The sequence below is a fragment of the Silurus meridionalis genome, chromosome 27, assembly GCF_014805685.1.
Source record: "Silurus meridionalis isolate SWU-2019-XX chromosome 27, ASM1480568v1, whole genome shotgun sequence".
Classification (NCBI taxonomy): domain Eukaryota; kingdom Metazoa; phylum Chordata; class Actinopteri; order Siluriformes; family Siluridae; genus Silurus; species Silurus meridionalis.
In genome coordinates, this window is record NC_060910.1 from 10,893,667 (window position 1) to 10,917,807 (window position 24,141).

The window sequence follows — 24,141 nt, forward strand, 5'->3', positions numbered from 1 at the left end:
AAAATGTAACAATCATTCCTTTGGAACACTCTACTTTGATAATGGATAATAAAGTAATGGAAATAATACAGTAACACATAAAGGCTATGAACCTGAGGTTCAAAGGTCATAGCTTATAATTCTTAATTTTGTAAAAGTGCCTTGGTAACAATTCTTGTTCATTGTATATCTGTATTGACAATATAATATATATGCAATTTAAAACATCTACAATATCCTGGAAATGACATTAGCATGTTAAAACTGTCACTGGTTATACAGTAGGTACATGTGCAAGAATTTTTCTTTTTTTATGACTGAAAAAAAACATGGTATCGTTATCAGCTAATGTTCATGGTTTTAATATCACTAGTGGAAAAGATATATGGTGTAAGTATTTATAACCTTTTGTATAATGTGAACATACAGAACAAGTTAAACACAGAAAGGTACGAATAAATAAATAAAATGCCAGGACTGTTTATTAAAATCAGTTTATTATAATATTCATTTCTTTCAAAAATATACATTCTAAAATGATCACTTCAGCTGTGCGCTCTAAAATGTTATCAAAAAATTAAAATGTTACTGTAGTTTGAAAACAAGCCTCTATTCATAAAGATTCGTTCTAAATATGCGGAATTTACCGAGCACTGTTTCATTACACAACCCCCCAAAAATATAAGTTAAAAATGCATTGATATACAGTACATTGTTAAAACTTGGTGATTCGGTATGACATCATTTACCGAGAATTATTGTTTTATTTTTTTGTTGGTTTTTTGTTTTGTGAAAAAAGACTTTAAAAAAAATACACGGAATGTAGAGGACACATGGACAAGGCTGGAGAATTAAACCCACACACACATGCGCGCACACACTTTCACACATACACATACAGTGAAATTTTTTCTCGATACAGACATAATCAAATGTGGCAATCACATTTTAGAAATTCCAGCTCTACAACTGATACTGACTACAAAAAAGTGAATAATGTAGAAAGCGATATAAAATTCAGTCAAGAGGCTTGATTACACTTTCTATGCAGCCTGTATTCATAACAAATGTATGTTCCATTTATTCTTTGAACTGTAATTTAGTATTATTTATACATTTAAATATTTTTATAGGATAGTTTTAGGACAAGACAATGGCAAATCTTTTCTGAAGTAGGTATAACATATTTGTGATCATAATGTGAACACCCTGGGCATAAACCTTTTCCAACTTGCATACTGACACAAACAAGGAAAATTTGGGTTTACAATAGTAGAGTTGTCACTTTGTTTTACTTGATTAGTCATAGTAGTATACAAACATCCTAATCAGTGGCTTAACCAATTACCAGCCACCAGAAAGTCTGCTTTCCCATACTGATTCCCATCAAGGAGGGTGAAAGCTAACAAAGCCAGCCAATTAAATATTTTTCAAACTGCTGCTCAGCATAGCACACACTTGGAAAATGAAAAGATACACTATGAATGTTCTTCTGCATTTATGAAATGACTAATGTGACCCAACCACTACTGGCATTATATATAAAATAGTGCACAACGAGCAATCATTTTGAAATTTAGGAATACAGGCTTCACAGAAGGTAAAGTTGACACCAGTTTCTGTAAAGGTCTTGTATATAATTAAACTATGCATACATTCGTGACATATTTTAATGCATTTATATCCAATACACACTATTGTCAGAATTGCTTCTGAAATGTTATTATTGTTTATGGATGTGGCTGTAATGCAGAAATACTGTATACTGCTCAGAGCATTACAGGCATTATATACATCATTAGCAAAGGGGGAAAAAGATTTTTTTAATTTGTTTACATACTACAGGCCTGATTTTATTATTTTGAATTCATTTTATATGTTATGATTGCACTGTAAGAAACCATTGTGTCAAAGATTTTTGTGTAAGTTGTGCTTTTAGCTATGTATTACTTTAAGCTTGGTCGTTTCTAAAGAAATCAATATCAGATGTGTATTGATAAGCTGTTATTCAGAATCGGTGTCAAAAAAACTGCTTTGTGTCAGCTCCACTCTCTGTGCACCTAGTTAACAATTCATAATGCATGAGGTATTCAAAAATGTGACTATGAATTCTATTGCTTTACATTATGGGACGACATGAACGTGTTTATAGCGCATCATATATATGACCTTTACAGAAATACCTGTTTGTGCATTTTTCTTTAGGTCACTTTAGAAAGTCAGAGAAAAGGTTGAAAAGTAGGAAGACATGAATAGCTGTAATAACCAGATGTGGTGCATGAGTAAATACAACCATAGTGCAATGTATGAATAAGCATGAAATTTAGAATGATATTTGGTTATGAATTGATTAGCTCAGATCTGAGATAAACCTGTATTATACATTACTCTTAAAGGGGAAACAAAGTATTTCATAATACTGGAAGATCATACGGCTAAGCAGAAATCAATACGATTAAAGATTAAAACTTCATGTGGGTATTACTCTTCTCCATTCTAGTAATACGGTGTAACTCTTCAATTATTCTGTTCGAATTTGTGTTCAGAAGGTACAATAGGCAGGATATTAACAATACAACTCATGCTGAATGAATAAAAAAAATCAACACTGTCTTTTTTTCAGTATTTCTTTTTTCTTACACATTTCCTTCTGTCTACAGAGGTAGAGCTACAAAATAATAAAAAAGAGAGAAAATCAAAATATTAATTTTCCTGCTACAGGAAAATGGTAATTCCTTATACAAAAGAAAAAAAAAGTTTCCCACCCCTAGAAATGGAGGAGTGTTTTCTCTCCAAGTGTTTCTCTCCAAACCAGGTACAGCATTTTCAGTTGATCAACACAAGAATGAATTGCATATGAATTGCATAGTAGTAGGAATTATTATGTCAGCCAGTGTTCTTCAAAGAAGTAAGCAATAATGAATGAGCTTTATCGTGTGAAACAAAATGAAGGTTTAAAAATGGCACCCATGAAGGTGAGAGTCCAGATGTTGAGAGTCCAGGCAGGCAAGCAGAAGTTCCTTCCCTTGATTTGACGGATTTCCATCCGAGTAGATTTAAAATTTCATAATTTTAGAGTGGAGCTAAAATTATGCCTCGGACCCTCGACTCCTCCAGAAGTAGTCACTATCTTCATTGTCTGAACCGTAGTCTATTCTAATTTGAGGCACGTTTAGTGGTATGTTCTCTGGACTGGAAATAAATCACAAATGAATACAATGTTAATAAAGAAATCCAAGTGAATCAGCAACTCACATTATAATTTTCCTTCACGTTTTACTCATTTATTTCTGTGCAAAAGCCTATGGTCATAAACTCCGGCCTTGAACATCGAGGTCTGTGTTTACTTGGTGCGTACGTTAACGCCTGCTCAGGATCATCTGCTCCCCACCTACAACCTTTGTCTATCCGGAAGCCCACTGGATATGCATGGCTGACTACCGCTAGAACCATGTGATAAGTACCCCCTCCCCCATGTCTACACACACCACTCACCAAGACCCACACCCACAAATTTCAATTGACCATATTCAAATCGATCTTCCCCTACACATAGACACAGATGTTCCACTCTCATTCTGACTCACCTTGATATGGGACTGTCCTCATAGTAGCGCTTTCTATTAACATGACGTGTATCGGTCAAGAAATGGCTTTTCTCCTGGAGGGAAAAAAAAGGGCAGGGTTACAAACACACATTTACCATAGTGTAAACATGACACAGAGATAACATGTAGCAATATCACTTCAGCAGATTAGACGTAACTGATCCCAAGCATGAACAAAGCATCAGTGGTTAGTTGCACCTAAACAAGAAATATCAAATCAATGAAACAATTGTTCTAGAAGTTCATGCATGCATATAAACTTCGAACCATTTACATGCATATGGAAACACAAGCAGAATATTGCATGAGACCTTCTCTCACCAACATTCCACCGACAAATCCTGATCATTCAGGCACAAAAACATGAGAAATGTTTCGATTTTTGAAAGAAAGATCATAAGAGTGAGGATCAGTAACTCAAAAGAGAATGGGGATCAAAATCAAGCAAGAGATTCGAGTTATGATGAGAAAATGATTATAGGGATTATTGCTGGTAAGAGACAAGATGTTAGTAACAGCATGCACTGAAATCATAAGAAGGCATGGGAAAGCATGAACGTTAAAAAGGCTGTAGCTTAGCTGAGAAGCTCTGCTTTTACTCACTCTCAGAGGCCTTATCCCCTAAAAAAGGCTCCTGCTCCATCATATCCATGGGGATTTTGATGCTGGGCACGGTCTCGCTGAATGGGTAATCAGACTGTAGGAAGGGGAAGGGGTTCACTAAGAATTTAGGGTAGGGGATATACACTTTATTGCCAAAAGTATTCGCTCATCTAGACTTAATTGATTAAAAATCAAATGTTACTCAAGTTCATTTGCATAATGTTTAATATGATGCGGGTCCACCCTCTGCAGCTATAACAACTTTAACTCTTCTGGGAAGGCTTTCCACAAGGTTTAAGAGTGTGTTGATGGGAATTGTTGATTATTCTTCCAGAAGCGAGGTCAGACACTGATGTTGGACGAGACCGCAGTCTCCGCTGTAATTCATCCATAAGGTGTCTTCGGCGGTCAGGACTCAGGCCAGTGCAGGCCAGTTAAGTTCTTTCACATCAAACTCACTCATCCATGTGTTTATGGATCTTGCTTTGTGCACTGGTGCGAAGTCATGTTGGTAAAGGACTGGGCCGTCCCCAAACTGTTTCCACAAATTTGGGAGCATGAAACTGTCCAAAATGTCTTGGTATGCTGAAACATTAAGAGTTCCTTGCACTGGAACTAAGGGGCCGAAGCCCAACTCCTGAAAAACAACCCCTGCATCAGGTACTTTGCATTGCACTTGGTGATTATAAGGATTGGATGCAGATGCTCGACCATGGAAATCCACTCCATGAAGCTCTCTACGCACTGTTCTTGAGCTAATCTAAAGGCCACATGAAGTTTGGAGGTCTGTAGTTATTGACTCTGCAGAAATTTGGCGACCTCTGTGCACTATGCCTCAGAATCCACTAACCCGCTCTGTGATTTTACGCGGACTAACACTTCTTGGCTGAGTTGCTGTCGTTCCGAATCGCTTCCACTTTATTATAATACCACTAACAGTTGACTGTGGAATATTTAGTAGCAAAGAGATTTCATGACTGGACTTGTTGCACAGGTGGAATCCTGTCACGGTACCACGCTGGAATTCACTGAGCTCCTGAGAGCGACCCATTCTTTCAAAAATGTTTGAAGAAACGATCTGCATGTCCAGGTGCTTGATTTTATACATCTGTAACCATGGTGGTTGGAACAACTGAATTCAATGATTTGGATGGGTGAGCGAATACTTTTGGCAATATATTGTGTACCAAGAATGCCTTTAACACACGTGGAGTTAGGAATAAAATACGATGGGATCACAACATTCTGGGAAAATAATTAACAATTAAATGATGTGAAATGTTACATGTCCCAAAGTATTTTATTCCTTTTATAATACAGCAATTTTATTTCATTATTTATTAATGATGCACAATATTTTTACAATTACATTGTATTTAATGTTCTGGAATGACCAGTGATAGTTCCTGTTACTACTACTCTTTCTGGCTGCTATAAAAATCCATTTACATAAAAAGGAAAATGTAGCTTGTTCCTGAGAAAATGCAAAGGCTTTTGTATTGGGTACGTTTTTCCGACACTCTGAACACCTCAAATTACCATATCAACTATTCAACGTTTTTAGTAGAGTAGTCAACTGGCAACAAAAGTAAGTGCACTATAACTAATAACACCTATACATCATGTAACCATGCAAGGCCACATGTCTTATAAATTATGTTCATGTTTTTGTCTGCTTGACAGAACCATACAAATTTGTGTCTCTTGTATTAGAGCAGTTAAAATTTGGTGCTTTTAGTTTAATTCTCTCATTCTGACCAATAAATGTTCAACATGGCATCTCGTGGCAAAGACTCTCTGAGGATTTGAGAATTAGAATTGTTGCTTTTCACAAAGATTGCCTAGGCCATAAACAGTTCATTAAAACCCTGAAACTGAGTTACAGTACAGTGGCCAGGGTCATACAGACGTTTTCCAAAACAGGTTCCACTCCGATCAGGCCTCGCAGGGGTCTATCAAAAAGTTGAGTCCTCGTGCTGTGCATCAGGTGCAGAAGCTGGCTTTAAAAAACAGAAGCATGAGTGCTGCAGCATTGCTTCAGAGGTTGCAGAAGCGGAAGATCCGCTTGTCAGTGTTCAGCATGTGTGGCAAAGCCCAGTTGAGGAGTACCAAGAAAATTGTTTCTTGCCTAAAGTCATGCATAGTGATGGTAGCATCATGGTGTGGTGCTGAATGAGTGCTGCTGGTACTGGGAAGTTGTGGTTCATTGAGGGAAACATGGATTCCCACATGTACTGTGACATTCTGAAGCAGAACATAATGCACTCACTTCAGAAACTGGGCAGAACTGCAGTTTTCCAACATGAAAACAACCCCAAACAAACCACCAAGATGACAACTGCCTTGCTGAGGAAGCTGAAACTGAAATGAATGGAGTAGCCAAGTGTGTCTCCAGACCTGAACCCTGTTTAAGGTGGAGAAGCATCATGTGTCTAACATCCATCAGCTCCGTGATGTCATTATGGATGAGTGGAAGAGGTTCCTAGCAACAACCTGTGCAAATGGTGAATTCCATGCCCAGGAGGATTAAGGCAGTGCAAGATACCAATGGTGCTCACACAAAACACTTTTGAATATTGGCTGTATGTTGATTATTTTCAAAGGACAGTAAATCCATATTGCTATACAAGCTGCACATTGACTACTTTAAAATATATCCAAGTTTCATTTCTATATTATCGAGAAGATATGATCAAATGGTTGCTGAAATGTGAGGGGTGTACTTACCGTTCTAAAATACTGTATATATGTCATGTATTGCACAAACTCTTTAACTAGTCACTAGTCTATTGATACAGAGAATACAATAAGGTATGTATCAAAATACAATACTGTTAATTAAGTAATAATATTACCTCATCCACATCACTGTCTATGCTGTCTCTTGCCTTCTTCTTCTTTTTCTTCTCATCTTCCTTCTTCTTTTTGTCCTTCTCTGGGATGACATCATCCAGGAAGCTAAGTTCATGCTGAGAGAAGAAGTAGTCCATACCCTTCCTCACAGCCACTAAAGCTAAGATCTGTGCAATCACAGTGAAAAAAAGCAGACATGCATTACTGCTTTCAGTGCGTACACTCAACTCTAGAATGAATGGCTTGAATCAGAATAGTGTATCATTTTCTGTTTTTTACACTACATTATTTCAAATGGTGCATTATTTTGTTGTATATTATCAGGTAGTAACTGGACTATGTCTTTTTCTGGAGCGGTTGCACTTAATGAACATGATATAGAAGTAAGACGTGGCCTCTTAGTGCACTTCACCATGCAGAGAAGTATAAGCTTTTGGGTATTCTTAGGTTTGTGCATGTGGACTTCCCGCTGTGTGGTTTATGTTTTGTTTTAGGTGTTATTAGACTGCAAATCGTCAGCTTGTCAACTTGAAAAAGTCTCCTTGACTGCCAGTTCCTTCCTCATTTTTTGGAGTGACATCAAATCGACATGGCCATGTGCACTGTGCAGATAGCATAGTGCTCTTCTTTTCTTTTACATACGTTTATTACAGAATTTAAGAGATCATTTAAATTACAGAACCAATTCAGGGTTAAATGTCAAACCCTGACATAATAATCACTGTTGGAAAAAAGGTGGTCATCAACATTAGAGTTATCACCAACTGAGTGTGATTAATGAGTTAGAGTGTGATTATGCTCTGACAAAGTAGGAGAAGGCTAATGGGCTCAAGGATTTATCATGTTAAACGGTTCATCTAAGGCCAGTTCTTCACCTCCTGGCAGAGGCAAAAAGATTTTGGGCTTCAGTATCATTATACCAATCTCCATACCAATCAGTCCATTCTTAAAATTACTATATGAATATAATAAATTGAATTGAATATGTTGGTGTGTATGCCCCTGAACCACAAGATGTGAAAACAGTGCTACAGTGTCAGTAATCACTGTCATAATAACTCTGCATCAGGCGTTCCCCATGTAGGCGGTCTTTTACCTTGTCAAACATGTTTTTATTTCTTGTCTAAATTGTAGTCCAGGAGCTACAGCCAGTTGATATGTGTCTAGTGTCTAATTGTAAATTTAAAAACCTGACAAATCAAGATCTTCTGGGTCTTTTTGTCCTCCTTCACTGTCCTCTCTTTGTGTAATGACAAAAATATAATCATATTAAGCACTTTTTTTTTTCTTGTCCCTAATTGTGCTTTGCGGCTATTTTTAGGTGCAGTTTCCAACAGAGAATTAGGTTCCACACCCAGTACACTTCAAGCTAGTCTTGTTTATCCAGCTGGCAACAAATGCCCTTAGTTTGCAGGCCAAACCTCAGCTTCAACACACAGGTAGAAATGAAGGGTTCTGATAAATCTACCCACAAGATTTAACCAAGCATTCCACAATACTAGTGTACACATTACTAAATGCTCTCAAAAGCCAGAGAGACTGTATATACATTTGTGGCCAGGAAGTCAAATAGTCCATAATAAGTTACTTTAATGAAGTGTCCATATGCAATGACATGAGGTTATTCTCAAGCACCGTATTTACATATGCCGAATAAAGCGTATTCAGTGGCATTTAAATTAGTGCCACAGGACTATAGAGTAGTTAGTGAGTGCACTAAGATTACATTTTTGAGATAAACCACGTACACTGCTTTACCACTAATAGATTTTTCTAACAGTCATCGTTGAAAATAAGAATGGAAGGACACACAGCAGTAACAGAGCATACGAGACTATCACATTTGCACATGCCTGTAAGACTGCATATTGATTAGCTTTTGCAAAACGATCTGTTGCAAATGACTTGGCAGAATTTTTTCACTAAGAAATTGATGGTAGATTTGGGTCACCTTCCCAAACACAAGTGAACCTCTGTCTGCAGTATTGTTGGTACTTGGTTCCTTCTCTTTTATATTCTACTACTTGGCTTAATTTGCATTGAAAATCGCCTCTAACGTTTTGTGCCATTCTAAAACGACCACGTGCTCACCATGACAGGGAAGATGATGGCAGCCACGGTGGACTTGAGAATCCAAAGCAGAGCCAGGCACAGCAGCTGGATAAAGGTGAAGAGGTGAACTTTGCGCAGTGGCACATGCCGCAGATAGATCAGGTCTGGCTGGTGCTTGGCAGGCATCAAAAGCAGCTTCAGGCGGTCCATGAACTAAATGAGCAAGAAAATAATGCATTCAAGAAAACGTAAAAAAGAGATTGTAGAAAACACCAGGAAGGTGGAGGCTGCATTTACCTGTACTCCATTGAGTGAAGCCACACCCATATAGAGGAAGACTCCATAGAGGACTGGCATGGGGATAAACTGCAGAAAAAGAGTAATTAGTAAAGGGAAAAAAAATTAATTTTTACAGGTATTCCCAGACTATTATGACTGTTTATACTTTGAGAAATTGTTGGTCCAGAATTTACAGCAATCAAAGGTTGATTGGGGGTCTTGAGTTCAGATTCTAATACCACACTAAGATTATTATAACACTTAAGCTAAATAGTGAAAACTGAGCCAAAGATCTAAATCCTTTCCCACTATATATTCTGGTTTGACATAGCAGGTATATATATGTTCAGTGTCATCTTCAGTAAGTCACATGCATCTTTACTGTGTTTAACCAGGTAATAGACTTGAAATGTGGCAAAACAGAAATGTGATGCCCAAAAGTTAATTAATCAGACATTGACACCAATTTGCCTTAAACTTTGTACTAATGTCGAATATCTGATTTGTTTTATGACAAAACCAAGTAAAAAAAAATGAAATATTTAATTATATATTCAGTTCTTTATTAAGAAATATTCACATAAATGTAAAACTGGGTGCTTCTGTCTACTAAAAAAAAATGAAATATTTAATTATATATTCAGTTCTTTATTAAGAAATATTCACATAAATGTAAAACTGGGTGCTTCTGTCAGGGCAACCATACTTGGCAATAAAGCTCTTTGATTTTGATATTGATGTCTAATCTTGTTTTTAGTTTTTTCTGGAAAAAAGAAAGTGATTCAATTGCAGGTAAACAACAATAGATATCTACAAAAATGCGTATTCTGACTGAGGAAAAATTTAGGACTCTCTACTGCCTAACAGCCCTTTGGCTAAAAGATCTTCAGTGAGATGCTTCTTGTAGCCATCTACCAGTCTCTGAGATTGGTCTGAGAAAGGTTTGCCCCACTTCTCCAGATCTGGGCTTTGACTCTGCCATTCCAAGACTCTCCATTTCTTAGTTTTCAGCCAGTCCTTGTTGGTTTTACTGGTATGTTTTTGGTCATTGTCATGTTGCAGGGTCCAGGTCCACTTTTGCTTTCATTTTTTTTTTTTTACAGATCTCACATGTTTCTCAAGCACCCTCTGATGCACGGTAGAATTCATGGTGGATTCTGTGACGGTAAGCTGGCTAGGTCCTGCTGCAGTAAAGCATCCCCAAATCAGGACACTTTTCCCTCCATGTTTCACAGTTGATATGAGGTTCTTTTTCTAGAATATGGTATTTGGTTCACACCAACATGTCCTCTGTTCCAGTGTCCAAATAATTAGATTTTAGACTCATGTGTCCAAAGAACATTATTCCAGAAGTCCTGGACTTTGTATACGTTCTCTCTGCCAAACTTCAGTCTAGTCTTCATGTTTTTCTTAGAGAGAAAAGGTTTCCTCCTTGCTCAACTCCCATTAATAAACTTGTGTAGTCTCTTTCTATTTGTAGAGGCATGCACTTTCACATCAACAGTAGCAAGAGCCTGCTGTAGGACCCCAGATGACATTTGAGGGTTTTTGGTGATTACTTTTAGCATTTTGCGGTCTGTTTGCGAAGTCAAATTCTTTTGAGATTTTAAATCCCTTACCAGACTTATAAGCTTCTACAATCTTCTTTCTGAAGGCCTCAAACAGCTCTTTCGATCTCCCCATGGTGTTCACTCTCACTCAAACAATCAGGAACACACCAAACTAAATGTCTGAGGTTTTTGAAGGGCAAGACCCCTTCAAAAAGCTAACGAGTAACGATGTTCTAATCATGTGCACCTGATGTAATTCACCTGTGTGTAATTTTAGCCATTTTAAGTAGGAATACATGTGGGGATGTCCTCACCAGAATTTTTTTTAAGTACATTTTACAGAAAGTTTTAAAAACTATTATCTGTAGTTGTAATTTAGTTATATTACTTGAATCTCTAATTTTTTCACGACTGTATTTGTCTGACACTGGTAATGTTTGGGCAATTCGTCTGAGCAAAGGAACCTAGCAATACAGTTTAGTGAACTAAAACAATTGCCCTAGAAATTGTTATACACATGCATGATGTGCAACATAGACTGATCTGATCTAGTAAGGATTTAAAATCAACTCACTAGACTAAAATCAACTCACTAGTAATAAAATCACTAGACATTTTACTAACTTCTATATGCATAGCATAGAGCAGGAACCAATAACATATGGTCAAGTAATGACGACTATTAAAGTTCACCTTCTTATTCAGAGGGTCTACAATATGAATACAATATATACTATATGGGCAAAAGTATTGGAACACCTGACTTTTTCCAGCCATATTTGGTTCTTCCCAAAACTCTTACCACAAATTAAATCAAGCATTACATTTTTCCTTTGCTTAAGCTAGGAGACCCAACCTGTTCCAGCATGTGGAATAATGCTTTGAGTGGCCTGCTATAGATCTCTGACCCCCACTGAAACCTTTATTTTGTATGAATTGGAACACTGACTGCCCCCCAGGCCTCCCCAACTACATTCCGAAATCTAGTGGAACATCTTTCCAGAAGAGTGGGGGTTATTATAAGAGCAAATAGGGACTAAATATGGAATGGAATGTTTAGAAAAACAAACATTTGTTCATATAATGTGCAAACAAAATGTATTAACAGCTCTTGTGACAGAAGAAGGATTACCTTAAGTATGGGAGACATGAAGACAGAGACTCCAGTGAGAAGGAACACACACACCCCAGTTACTCTCTGCTCCCTGCAAATGAATCACACAACTCAACTTTATGCTCTTACGAATATAAAAACACGCTTCATCTCCACTGCAACAATATAAACAGTAAAATGGTGTTTAATTTATTATTGCATTTCCGATACTTGAGCTTCTTATGGGTTTTTAACAAACACTTTTTGATTGTGCAGCTTGCAGCTGCAACAATACAGCCTCCCTGAAGTTTAACCAAATAAGCAGGTCTGTCAAAACAAGTGTCCCACTGAGCTTAACTCCAGAGTGTTGTGGCAAACTAAATCACCCTGTTGTTATCTCCACATGTACTTTACCATTAACCTCATGGTAAACAACCACAGCTTTGCTTGCCCACAGAGAGCAGGCGCTGATTGTACAATTTGTCCTGTATAAAATATACAGGGTTATTTAAAAAAATGAACCGATATCATGACGCATTGCTTCAGTTCTCAAGCATCGTCATGGAATGAGTCAGTGACTTTGAAAGAGCAGTTATCTAAGTTGATTGTGAGTATAATACGTGTGACTTGGCTGGATTTTTTCTTTGTATTACTTTACTAATATAATATTGCGTAATGAAATCGTTTCATTATTTTTGAATAACCCTGTACAGTCAACCCCTGATAATTTGCTGTTCGGAACTCACAGCTCTGAAAATTTACATGGTTCTCATTTGGAACCTTGGAACAGCAAGTTGCGGATTATTTTAACATTTTCAGGAATCCGGGACTGAATGTTCAGGAACATTGGGAATAACTGTTTTTACTAACAAATTTCATCATTTCTTTTAAAAACACATTATTGTATTAAAGTGACATAATGTCTAGATGAATTCACTAAGGTACCATAGGGGGTGCAGGGGTGCGTAAAAAATTAGCGGATTTTAAGAACTCGTCTTAGAACGTAACCCCCGCAAGTTCTGGGGGACCACTGTATATTGAATTTTCCAACCATAGTGCAATCTGAAATAAACAGATATACCACAATCTTACTTCAACAATTTAGTCGTTGGAACATACCTGACCCCCAAAAATTTGGGTTGCTCCCCCGGGGCTGCGGTCTCCGTCTCCATCTTAAGACTGTCTATGTGGGCAATAGAGATGACGGTAGCGGCCACATACCAAGGCAGACCCATGAAGGAGCACAGCACAATCAATACACCCACCCAGAACAGGTCCAAATGGTAGCCTGCACCTTTCTACAATAGAGAAACAAGGTTACATATAGCGATGTCATGAGGATTACTGCTTGTGAATGCCCTGCAGTATCATACACAGGTAAGCATGCCATCGTTCATTTGTGAAAAGAGGTCCTGATGCAATTACAGGTTTCATAAAAATGAATTCAAAGCCTGGATGGTAATCCACACTCAATCCTACACTTTTGCAACCTGATTCACATCCTCCACAATCTGAAAACAACAATAAACCACTTCCTTAGCTTTCATATTGCACAGAGAACACAGTTCATGTTATGTTGACCAAAGGTAAATGGGTGGATTGTTTTTAACCACCTCACAATCGCTTCCTTGTTGGGCTCTTCATAAGCTATTCACCCTGAGAGCAAAAGCTGCTGTAAATGGAGAAATTTTTTTTGGGTGTCATATCATAAATGAAGGTAACATGCAATAGAAAATGTGGTCCTTTGTTCTAAATTTAAAAGCAGTGAATAAATGGGCCCATTTTTTCATGCAATCAACTTAATCGACTAACCTGCCTTGCTCTAAGGACGTTTTCTTTTACTTCTTTATTTACTTTCTAAAAATAATACCATAGCCAAAAAAAATAGCACTATGTTCACAAGAGATAAATAGCAGAACTGGCACAGAGTGCAATCTTAGCTGTGCTGAAGGTCTTTCCTGAGCTCCCGGCGTGCTCAAAGCGAGCGTGCTAATCCATTTCTCGGCATGTGATACCTTCAGCTTATGCTCCTTCCGGTTGATGATGACAGCTGTGATCTGCTGGTCCATAAATAGCAGAATGGTGACCAGCAGGGCAGGCAGGGCTGATGCCAGGTAAACCCACCAGGGGTTGCCTCCAAACGGTGCCACAAACCAGCCACGATGAGGGCTTGTTGGCTGAGGAATGAAAAAGTTTGGGAGGATCAGAGAGGTAGCCATGACTAAGATTAAGGTCAAGGAACATTTTGTCATTCCATCCAGTTGTACGAATGAAACAACTGGTAGAGTTTTACTTTTTCTGTACCACTTACCAAAATGAGACCCAACTATAATAGGCAACTGATATGTTTTTTTTTTGTTTAAAACTGCTGCACTCCTAGGTGAATGGTTGCAGAGATCACATATCCTCACTGCTGGATTTTCCATTTATTTTCACCATAGTATCACAACAGGAAAGAGGAGATCTGTCTAGCATTAATCAGGCATCATGTTACCACACAGCTCTGAACAAAATAAATTATATAAATTATTTGATTTTATATATATATATATATATATATATATATATATATATATATATATATATATATATATATAAAGAGAGAGAGAGAGAGAGAGAGAGAGAGAGATTACTTTCAAAATATAAAACTAGTAAGTGGTGTATTACGGTTTGGAGACCCCTGCTCTGGATTGCTTACTTAAAAAACAAAAAAATAATGAAATTTAAGAATGAAATTTAAGACCTATATCACGACAAAAACACACAAATTCGTTGTTAGCAACTGGCCTTCAACAAGCCCTAAATTCATTATTTTTTTTTATTATTAAAGTATTATTAAACTTGCATTTCCCAATAGCTGTGCCACAATCCAACAAAGATTTGCACCAATAACAGAAAGCTGATTGGCGGTTGTATGTTGGACTTATTTGTAGTCGTACTGTGCATTTATTTTTGGATTACAACAAAAACGTAATTACTGTACAAATGAGAACTAATGCTCAATTCTGATTGGTCAGATTTGTTTTTACAATCAGCGCTGATAGTAGAGATGTAAATCACATGTTTATATTAATTGTAATACATGTTAATCTATTATAACATCAGGGACATTTAGACCACATTACGACACCTTTTCCTTGAGTTTCTTCAGCTTCAGTGGTTGTTTAGTGGTAGAAAGGTGTTAGGATATTCTTTTTATGACCATTAAGCAATATGCATTTTTGGCAAATACCTGAGACAAAGACTCACCTTAAATTCGCTTGGCACAATTAGCTTTGGTGTGTCAACTCCCACCAAAGCATCCACACAGCAGAAAATCAGAATGGCCAAGATGATGGCGAAGTCACTGATCAGTTTCCTCACCTGGAAAAAAAAAAGAATCAACTTGGTTCATATCATAATGATTGTTCCTAAAAAATATGTGCATCAAAATAATTGAGAAAGATTAATATTTACACTAAATGTACAGTATTTTCAGGTAGTTTTACATTAAGAGTAATATTAGAACATATAGAACAAAATATATCACTTAAGCTACCTCTACTGGCCTACAGGATTTCCACCACATGAATACTGTCTATATTATACAACTGTAACTGTATAGCAATATACTAAGTCAACAAAACATTCATTGTTACACCGTAAACAGCAACTGAACTGCTCTAGGTTGAAGAGGGAGAAACAAAAAGATGGTTGCGTACCGTGGTGGGAAAAAAGGGACTGGTCTTAAACTTCTTCAGACACATAGAGCAGGTGTAGGTGCCAAAAAACAGGATGAAGGACATGAGGGTTATGTCAGGCACATACTCGCAGGCATTTCCCACCAACTCTCCACCATACTTCAGGCATTCCTTCTTTGTCAAAGAGGACCAAGTAGCATTTAAGGGCTTTGGAAAGAAAAAAGAAGCTTTAGTTACATGCGGTTTTCTTGGACTACAAGAATCCACAGTAGCAAACTCCATTGTTGTGTGGTTTTGTTTGGAATGGAACCTGTTGGAGTTCAAATCTTTGATTTTAATGAAGTGCTGTTACTTGTGGGTGTTTGGAACATTTCAAAGTGGTATAATATAATTAAATCTGAATACAAAATGCATTCTGATTTCATAGCCGTAGGAACACATTTGTCGCCTAGTCAACAAAGAAATGAGCTCAACAATGAGATTTCAAAATGATGCCAGGGACTACGTTCGGTCATTATGTTTCAGTGACCTCTGACTCAGAGCACAGGCTCAAAAGAACCCATTGTGGCCATTTTCATCATTATTACTAAGAGATAATGTGACAGTGGTAGTTAATTATGGCTAAGAAGGGAGCGACAATAAGGAATCAAATTTCAGTTGAATGCGGGGCAATATTGAAACAGCGGTGTGTGATTTCAGTGAGATAAAAAGGTCGTGGCCGTGCATTAGTCTTCCTCAAAAAGGCACAGATTGTTCAGACTATCAAAAGGAAGCCAACAAATCCTTAGGGAACTATTCCCCTTCACAGAAATGAAGCTGATGTTTGGAAATTGGTCAACTTACTAGATCAGTGTAGTTGTGGAACCACTCAGAGGTCTCTTCTGCTGTATCTGGTAACACGTCTGAGGTGTTTACTATAAGAAATAAAACATTAAAACGACTAATAAATTATTGATCCATACAAAAGAACAAACTGACGATTTTAAAGGGACTCTTCAGGTATTGTTAGGCTGTAGAATATATCCCATCACAGGAGTTCCTGATGTATTTTCTGTAAAGGTTTAGACAACAACGTGGTGTAAATGAGACCATTTATATTGAGTGAAATTAACAGAGGCCAATCTTTACCCATGACACAATAACTTATTGCTGGTTGGTTTTAGTATGTATGAAGAATATCACAAATGCAATGACTGTCACTACAACTGTACTATATCAAGCTGGGGATGAGCATCACAGTACATCTGAGCCATTGCATTGTGCACCCAGGAAAATGCTTGCCACCCCTCCCCCAGGATTAATCTTTTATTAGTAGTCTCAGCTAATTTCCACCATGTTGTTGTTTCTCCCATAGCATTTGCAATGGGCTGAGGGGGAGGGAGGATACAACTCATAGGAAGAACCTTGTAGGTGGCAGATAGGTACGCTAACCCCATAGCAACCCACCGACGTGTGAGAGATTTTTAAATAGAGTAGCATGTAGTGCTACATAAAGGATTCTAAATATTTAAAATGGAACAAACATTTAAGCTTAATTTCTCAGCCTCTATCGCTAATTGCATCATGTGTAGACTGGCAATAGCAAGTCAGAACAGAATTATAAAAACAAAAACTAACAAACACTTACTGGAGTCTATTAACCTACAAATGAAGATTTTTATTTTACAACTCATACATGAATCTCTGGGCAAACGTGACTGTTATATGATCTATATACTTCCAGTTTTCTGGTTCCATCTTCAATTCATACATCTGTTCAAGAAAGCCAGACTCAAATGGCTGAATGTTACTGTCTAAAGATCTCTTCCCTTCCTTCCATTTCTATTCAAGACCCAGGAATGTGCACTTCTCAGAAACCTTATACCTGTCAACTACATAATACCCATCAGTCTAATTGCCATGCATTGTCTTTTTTAAATTAGTCTGTAGCCTTTTATTTTCCTTAGAAATGTGGGATTGGACTCTATTTTATAATCTAGCTCTCATCATAACTAGTGGATAGATCCTACCACATATAAATATATATACTGTATATATATGAGAACAAAAGTATTTGGACACCTGAGCGTCATACCCATAAAAGGGCCTTTCCCAAACAGGTGTTAGACGTTAGAAGCTAGAAGCAGTTAGAAGCAGACAAAGGTACAGAAAGTCTTTGTATGCTGTAGCATTATAATTTTCCTTTTCCGGAACTAAGGGTCACTTCATAAAAACATGGTTTGCTAAGCTTGGATTGGAAGAACTCAAGTGGTTTGCATAGAGTCCCAATGAATTGGAACATGACTGCACCCCAGGCCTCTATACCTGACATTAGTGCATGGCCTCACCTATGCTCTTTTGGCTCATAGGGGTACAGTTTCATAACCTCACTACTGGATTCCATCTGGGACAAGTACTCTCTATGTTCTCTCTGTATTCGAAGTTACTTGAGGCCCGTGATCGTATTACTAATATCACATTTCACTGCAACACTGATGACACACTGTACTTCTCCTTATCCCCATCCATTCCTCATGTATCATGGAACATGTCGGAGATTCCACAAATTTCTTCTTCACAATGTCTATGGACGTTTTGCTCATATGGTGCATCGGGTAACTTCGGGTAAACCTCTGCTTAGTTTGAATAGATTACCCTTTTGCAAAGATTTATTTGTACTATAATTCCTGTGCTTATACTTGAAGTTGTCATTTGTCTTTGAAATAAACCTTCCACCAGCTGGAGCGCTCTGGTACTCTTATGGCTAATTCTAGCATTATAATGATGTTGCATTGTCATCATACCATTTTATATCACAACATCATACGGTCAATGAATTCGTCAATGAATTCCTATAACACCAGTAGTGAGCAGTATGCACAAGACAGACAAGAACTGAATGCTAGAATGACACAGCAGTTATTCTCGCAATCAGTCATTCGAAATAGCCCTGCTTTTGGATAACATTTAATCTAGAAGTACTAATTCCTACCTATAGTGGGTGCCATACACATGCAATCATACTGCATGACATGGTCGACTTTGTAGTCAGAGTTGATGGGGTAATAGTGGGCAAGCTTCAGCATCTTCTTGATGGCATCGTAGATGAAGATGAAGCTGATGAGCGAGGAAAAGCCCTCTTCTGTGAAGCGTGTGAAGTATTGTACCAGGAAACTGGCGTCTGTGGCTACCAACACCAGGAGGAAGAAGGCTGACCACAGACCAATCCACAAGCGGAACTCCAGGTAATCAAAATTGTTATCTCTGCAACATCAGATCGTGCATAACGTTAAACAGTGTTGTTTATGTGACTTAAAGAAAAATGACAATGTATAACAACATAATTTAATAGTATTTAATAGAAGCTTATAAAACATATATAGAGTACAATATACACATTTAAGCAACCATTGTAGTATTTCTTTGGGACAATACTATAGAAATGAAACTTGGATATATTTTAGAGTAGTTAATGTGCAGCATGTATAGCAGTACAAATTTACTGTCCTCTGAAAATAACTTAGCACACAGCCATTTATTGTCAAAATAGCTGCCAACCCAAATTGATACCAGCTGTATGTCATGTAACCAGGCCATATGTCCTGTTCATCATGGAGGTTTTCCAAGATGGGTTCCACTCGAAAAAGGCCTCGCAATAGTCGATCAAACAAGTTGAGTCCTCGTGCTGTGCAGAAACTGGCTTCAAAAAACAGACGCATGACTGCTGCAGCATTGCTTTAGAGGTTGCAGAAGTTTCTCTTTAGAACTGCAGTTTTCCAACATAATAACAACCTCCAACACACCGCCAAGATGACAACTGCCTTGCTGAGGAAGCTGAAGGTGTTGGAATGGCAAAGAATGTCCCCAGACCTGAACCCTATTGAGCACCTGTGGAACATCCTCAAGCAGAAGGTGGAGAAGTACCATGTGTCTAACCTCCAGCAGCTCTGTGATGTCAATATGGAGGAGTCGAAGAGGATCCCAGCAACAACCTGTGCAGCTCTTGTGAATTCCATGTTCAGGAGGATTAAAGCAGTGCTAGATAACAATGGTGCTTACACAAAATATTGACACTTTGGACACAGTTTTGACACATTCACTAAGGGTGTACTCACTTTTGTTGCCAGTTATTTTTAGAACAATGGCTGTATGTTGAGTTATTTTTCAGAGGACAGTAAATCTGTACTCATATACAATCTGCACATTGACCACTCTAAAATATATCCAAGTTTCTTTTCTTTAGTATTGTCCTTGAAGAAATATAATAAAATGGTTGCTGAAATGTGAGGGGTGTACTAACTTTTGTGAGATACTGTATATATATATTCTGCATGTGAATATATTACAACATTTTCTTTAACCACCATAATCAGCGGGGCGAATTGATGTATTTAACTGTCTGTGAATAAAATCAAATCATTTGAGACATACAATTTTAGCTGCAAATATGGATATCACAATGACATTGTAATGCATTTATATACAATATAATTTAGAGTAAACTTGTGAATGTATGTTATTTCTATCCCTCAGCTAAACACCTTTATATTCCATTAGGCCAATTGGTCTTCATGCAGAATGTTTTTAGGTATTCACTCCCTATCCACTACCTGTACACTTAGCCTAGGGCATATGCTATTTTATCTTATTTATCTATTTTACCACATTAAAAAAATGCAGTAGCAAAAAAAATCTAATTGTAATAGTCGCAAAATACAATTCTTAAAGCTGAATAGTGAAGTGAAAGCCCATGTGTAATTTTATTTCTAAAACAAAATGCATGTAATATTTTTACTTTTAAAACATCCTGTGTGACATAAATTCATTAGAAATACTGTTCTTTTATGTTCTAAAAATTAATTCATCAGAAATAATGCTAAATATCAGGATTCATATTTAAAATATGAATTCATCAATAATACTGTTCTGAAAAATATATTAAATTAAATTTTAAATACAAAACATTTTCTCTTGTTATTTCCTATATATACCTATATATATATATATATATATATATATATATATATATATATATATATATATATATATATATATATAAAGAAAGAGAGAGAGAGAGAGAGAGAGAGAGAGAGAGAGAGAGAGAGAGATATTACTTTCAAAATATAAAACTAGTAAGTGGTGTATTACGTTTTTTTTTTTTTATTACGGTTAATTTTTTATTATTAAATGCTTTTTAATACAAATTACAAATAACCTTCGAGTAGTGTGTGTGTGTGTGTGTGTGTGTGTATGTATATATATATATATATATATATATATATATATATATATGTGTGTGTGTGTGTGTGTGTGTGTGTGTGTGTGTGTGTGTGTGTGTGTGTGTGTGTGTGTGTGTGTGTACTGCCATGTGTGTATTAAAGAAGATTAAAAACCTGCTGAAGTTGAAGAGGAGTCTCTCAAACACGAGTACGGGCCCTGTACTGCTGAGGATGGTAAGGGGTTGTCCAGCTAAAAGGCAGAAGACAGCACCGGATATTGCTGTGCCAAGAAAACTCTCCAGAACTCCCTGCACAGAGTCAGTGAGGTGAGGGTTACACATGCAAAAGCCAGGTATCAGAGGCTAAGCTAATTTCCATTGCACACCAGCTCACCATGACCCAGTGAGGAATGCTGCTGTGTGTAGGTGTGTGTGTGCTTGTCAGGGTTAAAAAACAGCAACAGTGAGACTAGTGAGAATCTGTCCTGACATGAGGTCATTATGTGTGGTGTTATCTGGTATGTGTGGGTGTAAAATGTGTGGTCCAAAGAGTGACGAATGCAGGCCTGTTACATTTACCAGTGGTGAATGTCTTTGCTGGCGGTTGCTCGTTAAAGTTTAGTTTTGATCATTTCATCTCATTTAGATTGAATACACAGGCAGGATCATAAATTGTAACCCCTAATCTAAAACTATAAAAGGCTTACATTTGTATAATACTGCTCATATATCATTATAGTGTTTTAATATATTCTGTTACACTCTGATGACACCACAGTCTATATCACTCTTATCCAGGTTTTCATATAAACAAGGCAGAGGCCACACCTGAAAGTCTATTAAAAAACAAGATCAAGTAATTAAACAGGTGGAATCAGGTGCAGCTGCTGTATGGATGGTGCACTCAAACTGGCCCTTTTCAGATACTACTGGACTATATAACTAGAATGAGAAAGTATCATAATAAATAGTACAAAAAAAACAAAAGCAGTAATTGTTTTACCTGCATATTTTCTGTGGCATCTCCCAGAAGGCCTCCGAATGTGATAGCATTAGTAACTGTTCCTAAATAGATGAACAGGATGGTAGACAGCGACTGGATGTGCAGCGCATCATAGAAATCGCTGCCAAAGAATGGGGCTTTTCTTTTAACATCAAGTACAAGGCCTCCGCAAAAACTGAAGGAAAAGAATATGAAACAGTAACACAATTAATTTGCAGTTTAATCAAAACTCTAAAAACACGCAGCCCAAAGACAATAAATTGAATATAAAAATTAGACAGTGTTACACTTGTAACCGAGAGAAAAATATAACCACAGGGCAATATTCAGAGCTGAGTGGCATAATTGCATGGTTAGTGAAGAGTTAATAGAAAAAAAATCGCCCACATAACCATTAAGTCCTCAGGCGTAACCACAAAACCAAAGTTTGAGGATACCTGAGAATAAGATTTGTATGTGCTTTTTAAACATTCCAATCCACATTGAGTTCCCATTTGCCAATATAATAACCCCTCTTTTGCCATGTGGTTGTGGAGATTTGTGCTCACTCAATCACAGGGGTTTTAGTAAAGTCAGGTGTACTGATGTAAGGTGAGGAGGCTTGGGGTGCACTCAGCATTCCAACTCATAGCAAAGGTTGCTCCATAGAAGGCCAACTCATGTTAACCACAAGTTCATTGAGCTGGCTTTGCACACAGGGGTATTGCGATGTTGAGACAGGTTTGGGATGTTCAAATACAACCTGTACAAGTGTGTGCCTTCAACTTTGTTGAACCAGTTTGGGGAAGAAACATATAGCCGAAAAATCATTTCTCCCAATACTTTTGTCCATATAGTGTACATAAGGTGTTTGGTGGAAATCTAGGGTGTTTCATTTGTTATAGAATTTTGACAATGAGCTAATCTCCTACAAAAACAACTGCACTAATTCTCTGTTGGATTTTGTGCCTTATTCTCATTCACCAGTAGCGAGTGTTTTTATATAGCCTCCCTTTTCATTGCACTCTTTTACATTTGCATCACATCACATTGCATTTCACTACATCTCCTTTTTTCTAGCCACATTGTTTTTATCACTCACATTCAGTTACATTTATTTTTTGTTCCTGTTTTTAGTTATTTTGAGTTTTGTTTACTGCGTTTGTGCTTTATGTTTGTATATTCAAAATCAGTACCTGCACATGCATCTCCACTGCTGTAATATAGGACATTTATTGACAACTCTGACCCTCTGAAATAAAGACTTCTTTAATACGATATGAACAAAATACTTGTGACCGACAAATGAATACCTTTAAAAGCAGTCCAAAATTTAGTCCAAAATTTAGTCCAAAATTGTGGCACTTTGAATTGATTACTGAGGGTTCACACAAAAAAGGAAAGCATTTTAATTGAAGATACTGCATACCTGCAGTATATAAAGTAAATCTTTCTCCTTATATTTCTTTTTTAAGTAGCTTCCTTGTATATTACATCATATTGCAAACAAATAAAAACAATTGAAAACTTAATCTGCTTCTTCAGTGCACATTGTCGGTGCTGTTGTCTCTGTGTTTCTTAAAAGTGTCTTTTTTCCATTCTGGAAAAGATCTGGCAACCTCATGCAAGTAATTTAAGCAAGCTAAAAAGGAAGGAAAGGCGATTTATAGAAATGTGTAACTGGATCTCAATATGAGTAGCGTTTTCCCATAAATATTATGTACGTTTTTAACAGTGTGTTATTATTTTGTATCAATAAAGACAAGAATGTTAAATTAAAATGTCTTTTACAATAAAATCCACAGTATTATTCAATAACCATTTCAGCTTAGCTCCTTTAACGTGTGCATGAAGAATCAGCATGGAGTCTTCCTGTTCTTCACATCTCTTAACCTCAAAAGAAGTTAGCATTTTCCTTTTGAGCTGCTATTTTTAGAACTGCTGACCTGAGGGGGACATCATTTTAAAGAAAGGAACACTCCAAAACTAGAGGCACTTAATAACTCACCGGCCTGTCTTTTTTAGCTCGTCACCAATGGTGTGCCCTCCACCACTATGACCTCCGTCATGAGGCATGCCTCCATTCATCTGTGCATTGTCCCCTCCGGCGTACATGTTCTTCCTGATTAAACAGTGACAGGAGATTAATGAATAGGACAGTGAGGGTAGACAGTGTTCCACTTTAATGCTTTAAGAGAATTTTGCATCTAACAAAACAACAATTTGGTTTTTTTTCTCCGTCCAATTCCATATGAACAGTTTGAT

General features: G+C 37.2%; 1 protein-coding gene across 6 annotated transcripts in view; it reads right to left on the reverse strand.

Moving 5' to 3' along the window:
• Positions 1-457: 457 nt before the first annotated feature.
• slc4a4a (solute carrier family 4 member 4a) overlaps positions 458-24,141 on the reverse strand; it is a 64,840-nt gene continuing 41,156 nt past the window's right edge. For 4 of the 6 annotated variants that reach the window (XM_046841910.1, XM_046841909.1, XM_046841911.1 and 1 more), the window contains 16 exons: positions 23,885-23,998; positions 21,898-22,072; positions 21,070-21,203; positions 18,669-18,940; positions 16,541-16,611; positions 15,719-15,904; positions 15,267-15,380; positions 14,033-14,194; positions 13,137-13,315; positions 12,057-12,129; positions 9,393-9,461; positions 9,135-9,308; positions 7,046-7,210; positions 4,191-4,284; positions 3,567-3,640; positions 458-3,171 (listed from right to left, as the gene is read on the reverse strand). In XM_046841910.1, the coding sequence (XP_046697866.1) occupies positions 3,603-3,640; positions 4,191-4,284; positions 7,046-7,210; positions 9,135-9,308; positions 9,393-9,461; positions 12,057-12,129; positions 13,137-13,315; positions 14,033-14,194; positions 15,267-15,380; positions 15,719-15,904; positions 16,541-16,611; positions 18,669-18,940; positions 21,070-21,203; positions 21,898-22,072; positions 23,885-23,998 (2,020 nt within the window). In that variant the 3' untranslated portion in view covers positions 458-3,171; positions 3,567-3,602. The remainder of the gene's footprint in view (positions 3,172-3,566; positions 3,641-4,190; positions 4,285-7,045; positions 7,211-9,134; positions 9,309-9,392; positions 9,462-12,056; positions 12,130-13,136; positions 13,316-14,032; positions 14,195-15,266; positions 15,381-15,718; positions 15,905-16,540; positions 16,612-18,668; positions 18,941-21,069; positions 21,204-21,897; positions 22,073-23,884; positions 23,999-24,141) is intronic. The other 2 variants (XM_046841906.1, XM_046841905.1) reach the window with 1 other exon arrangement.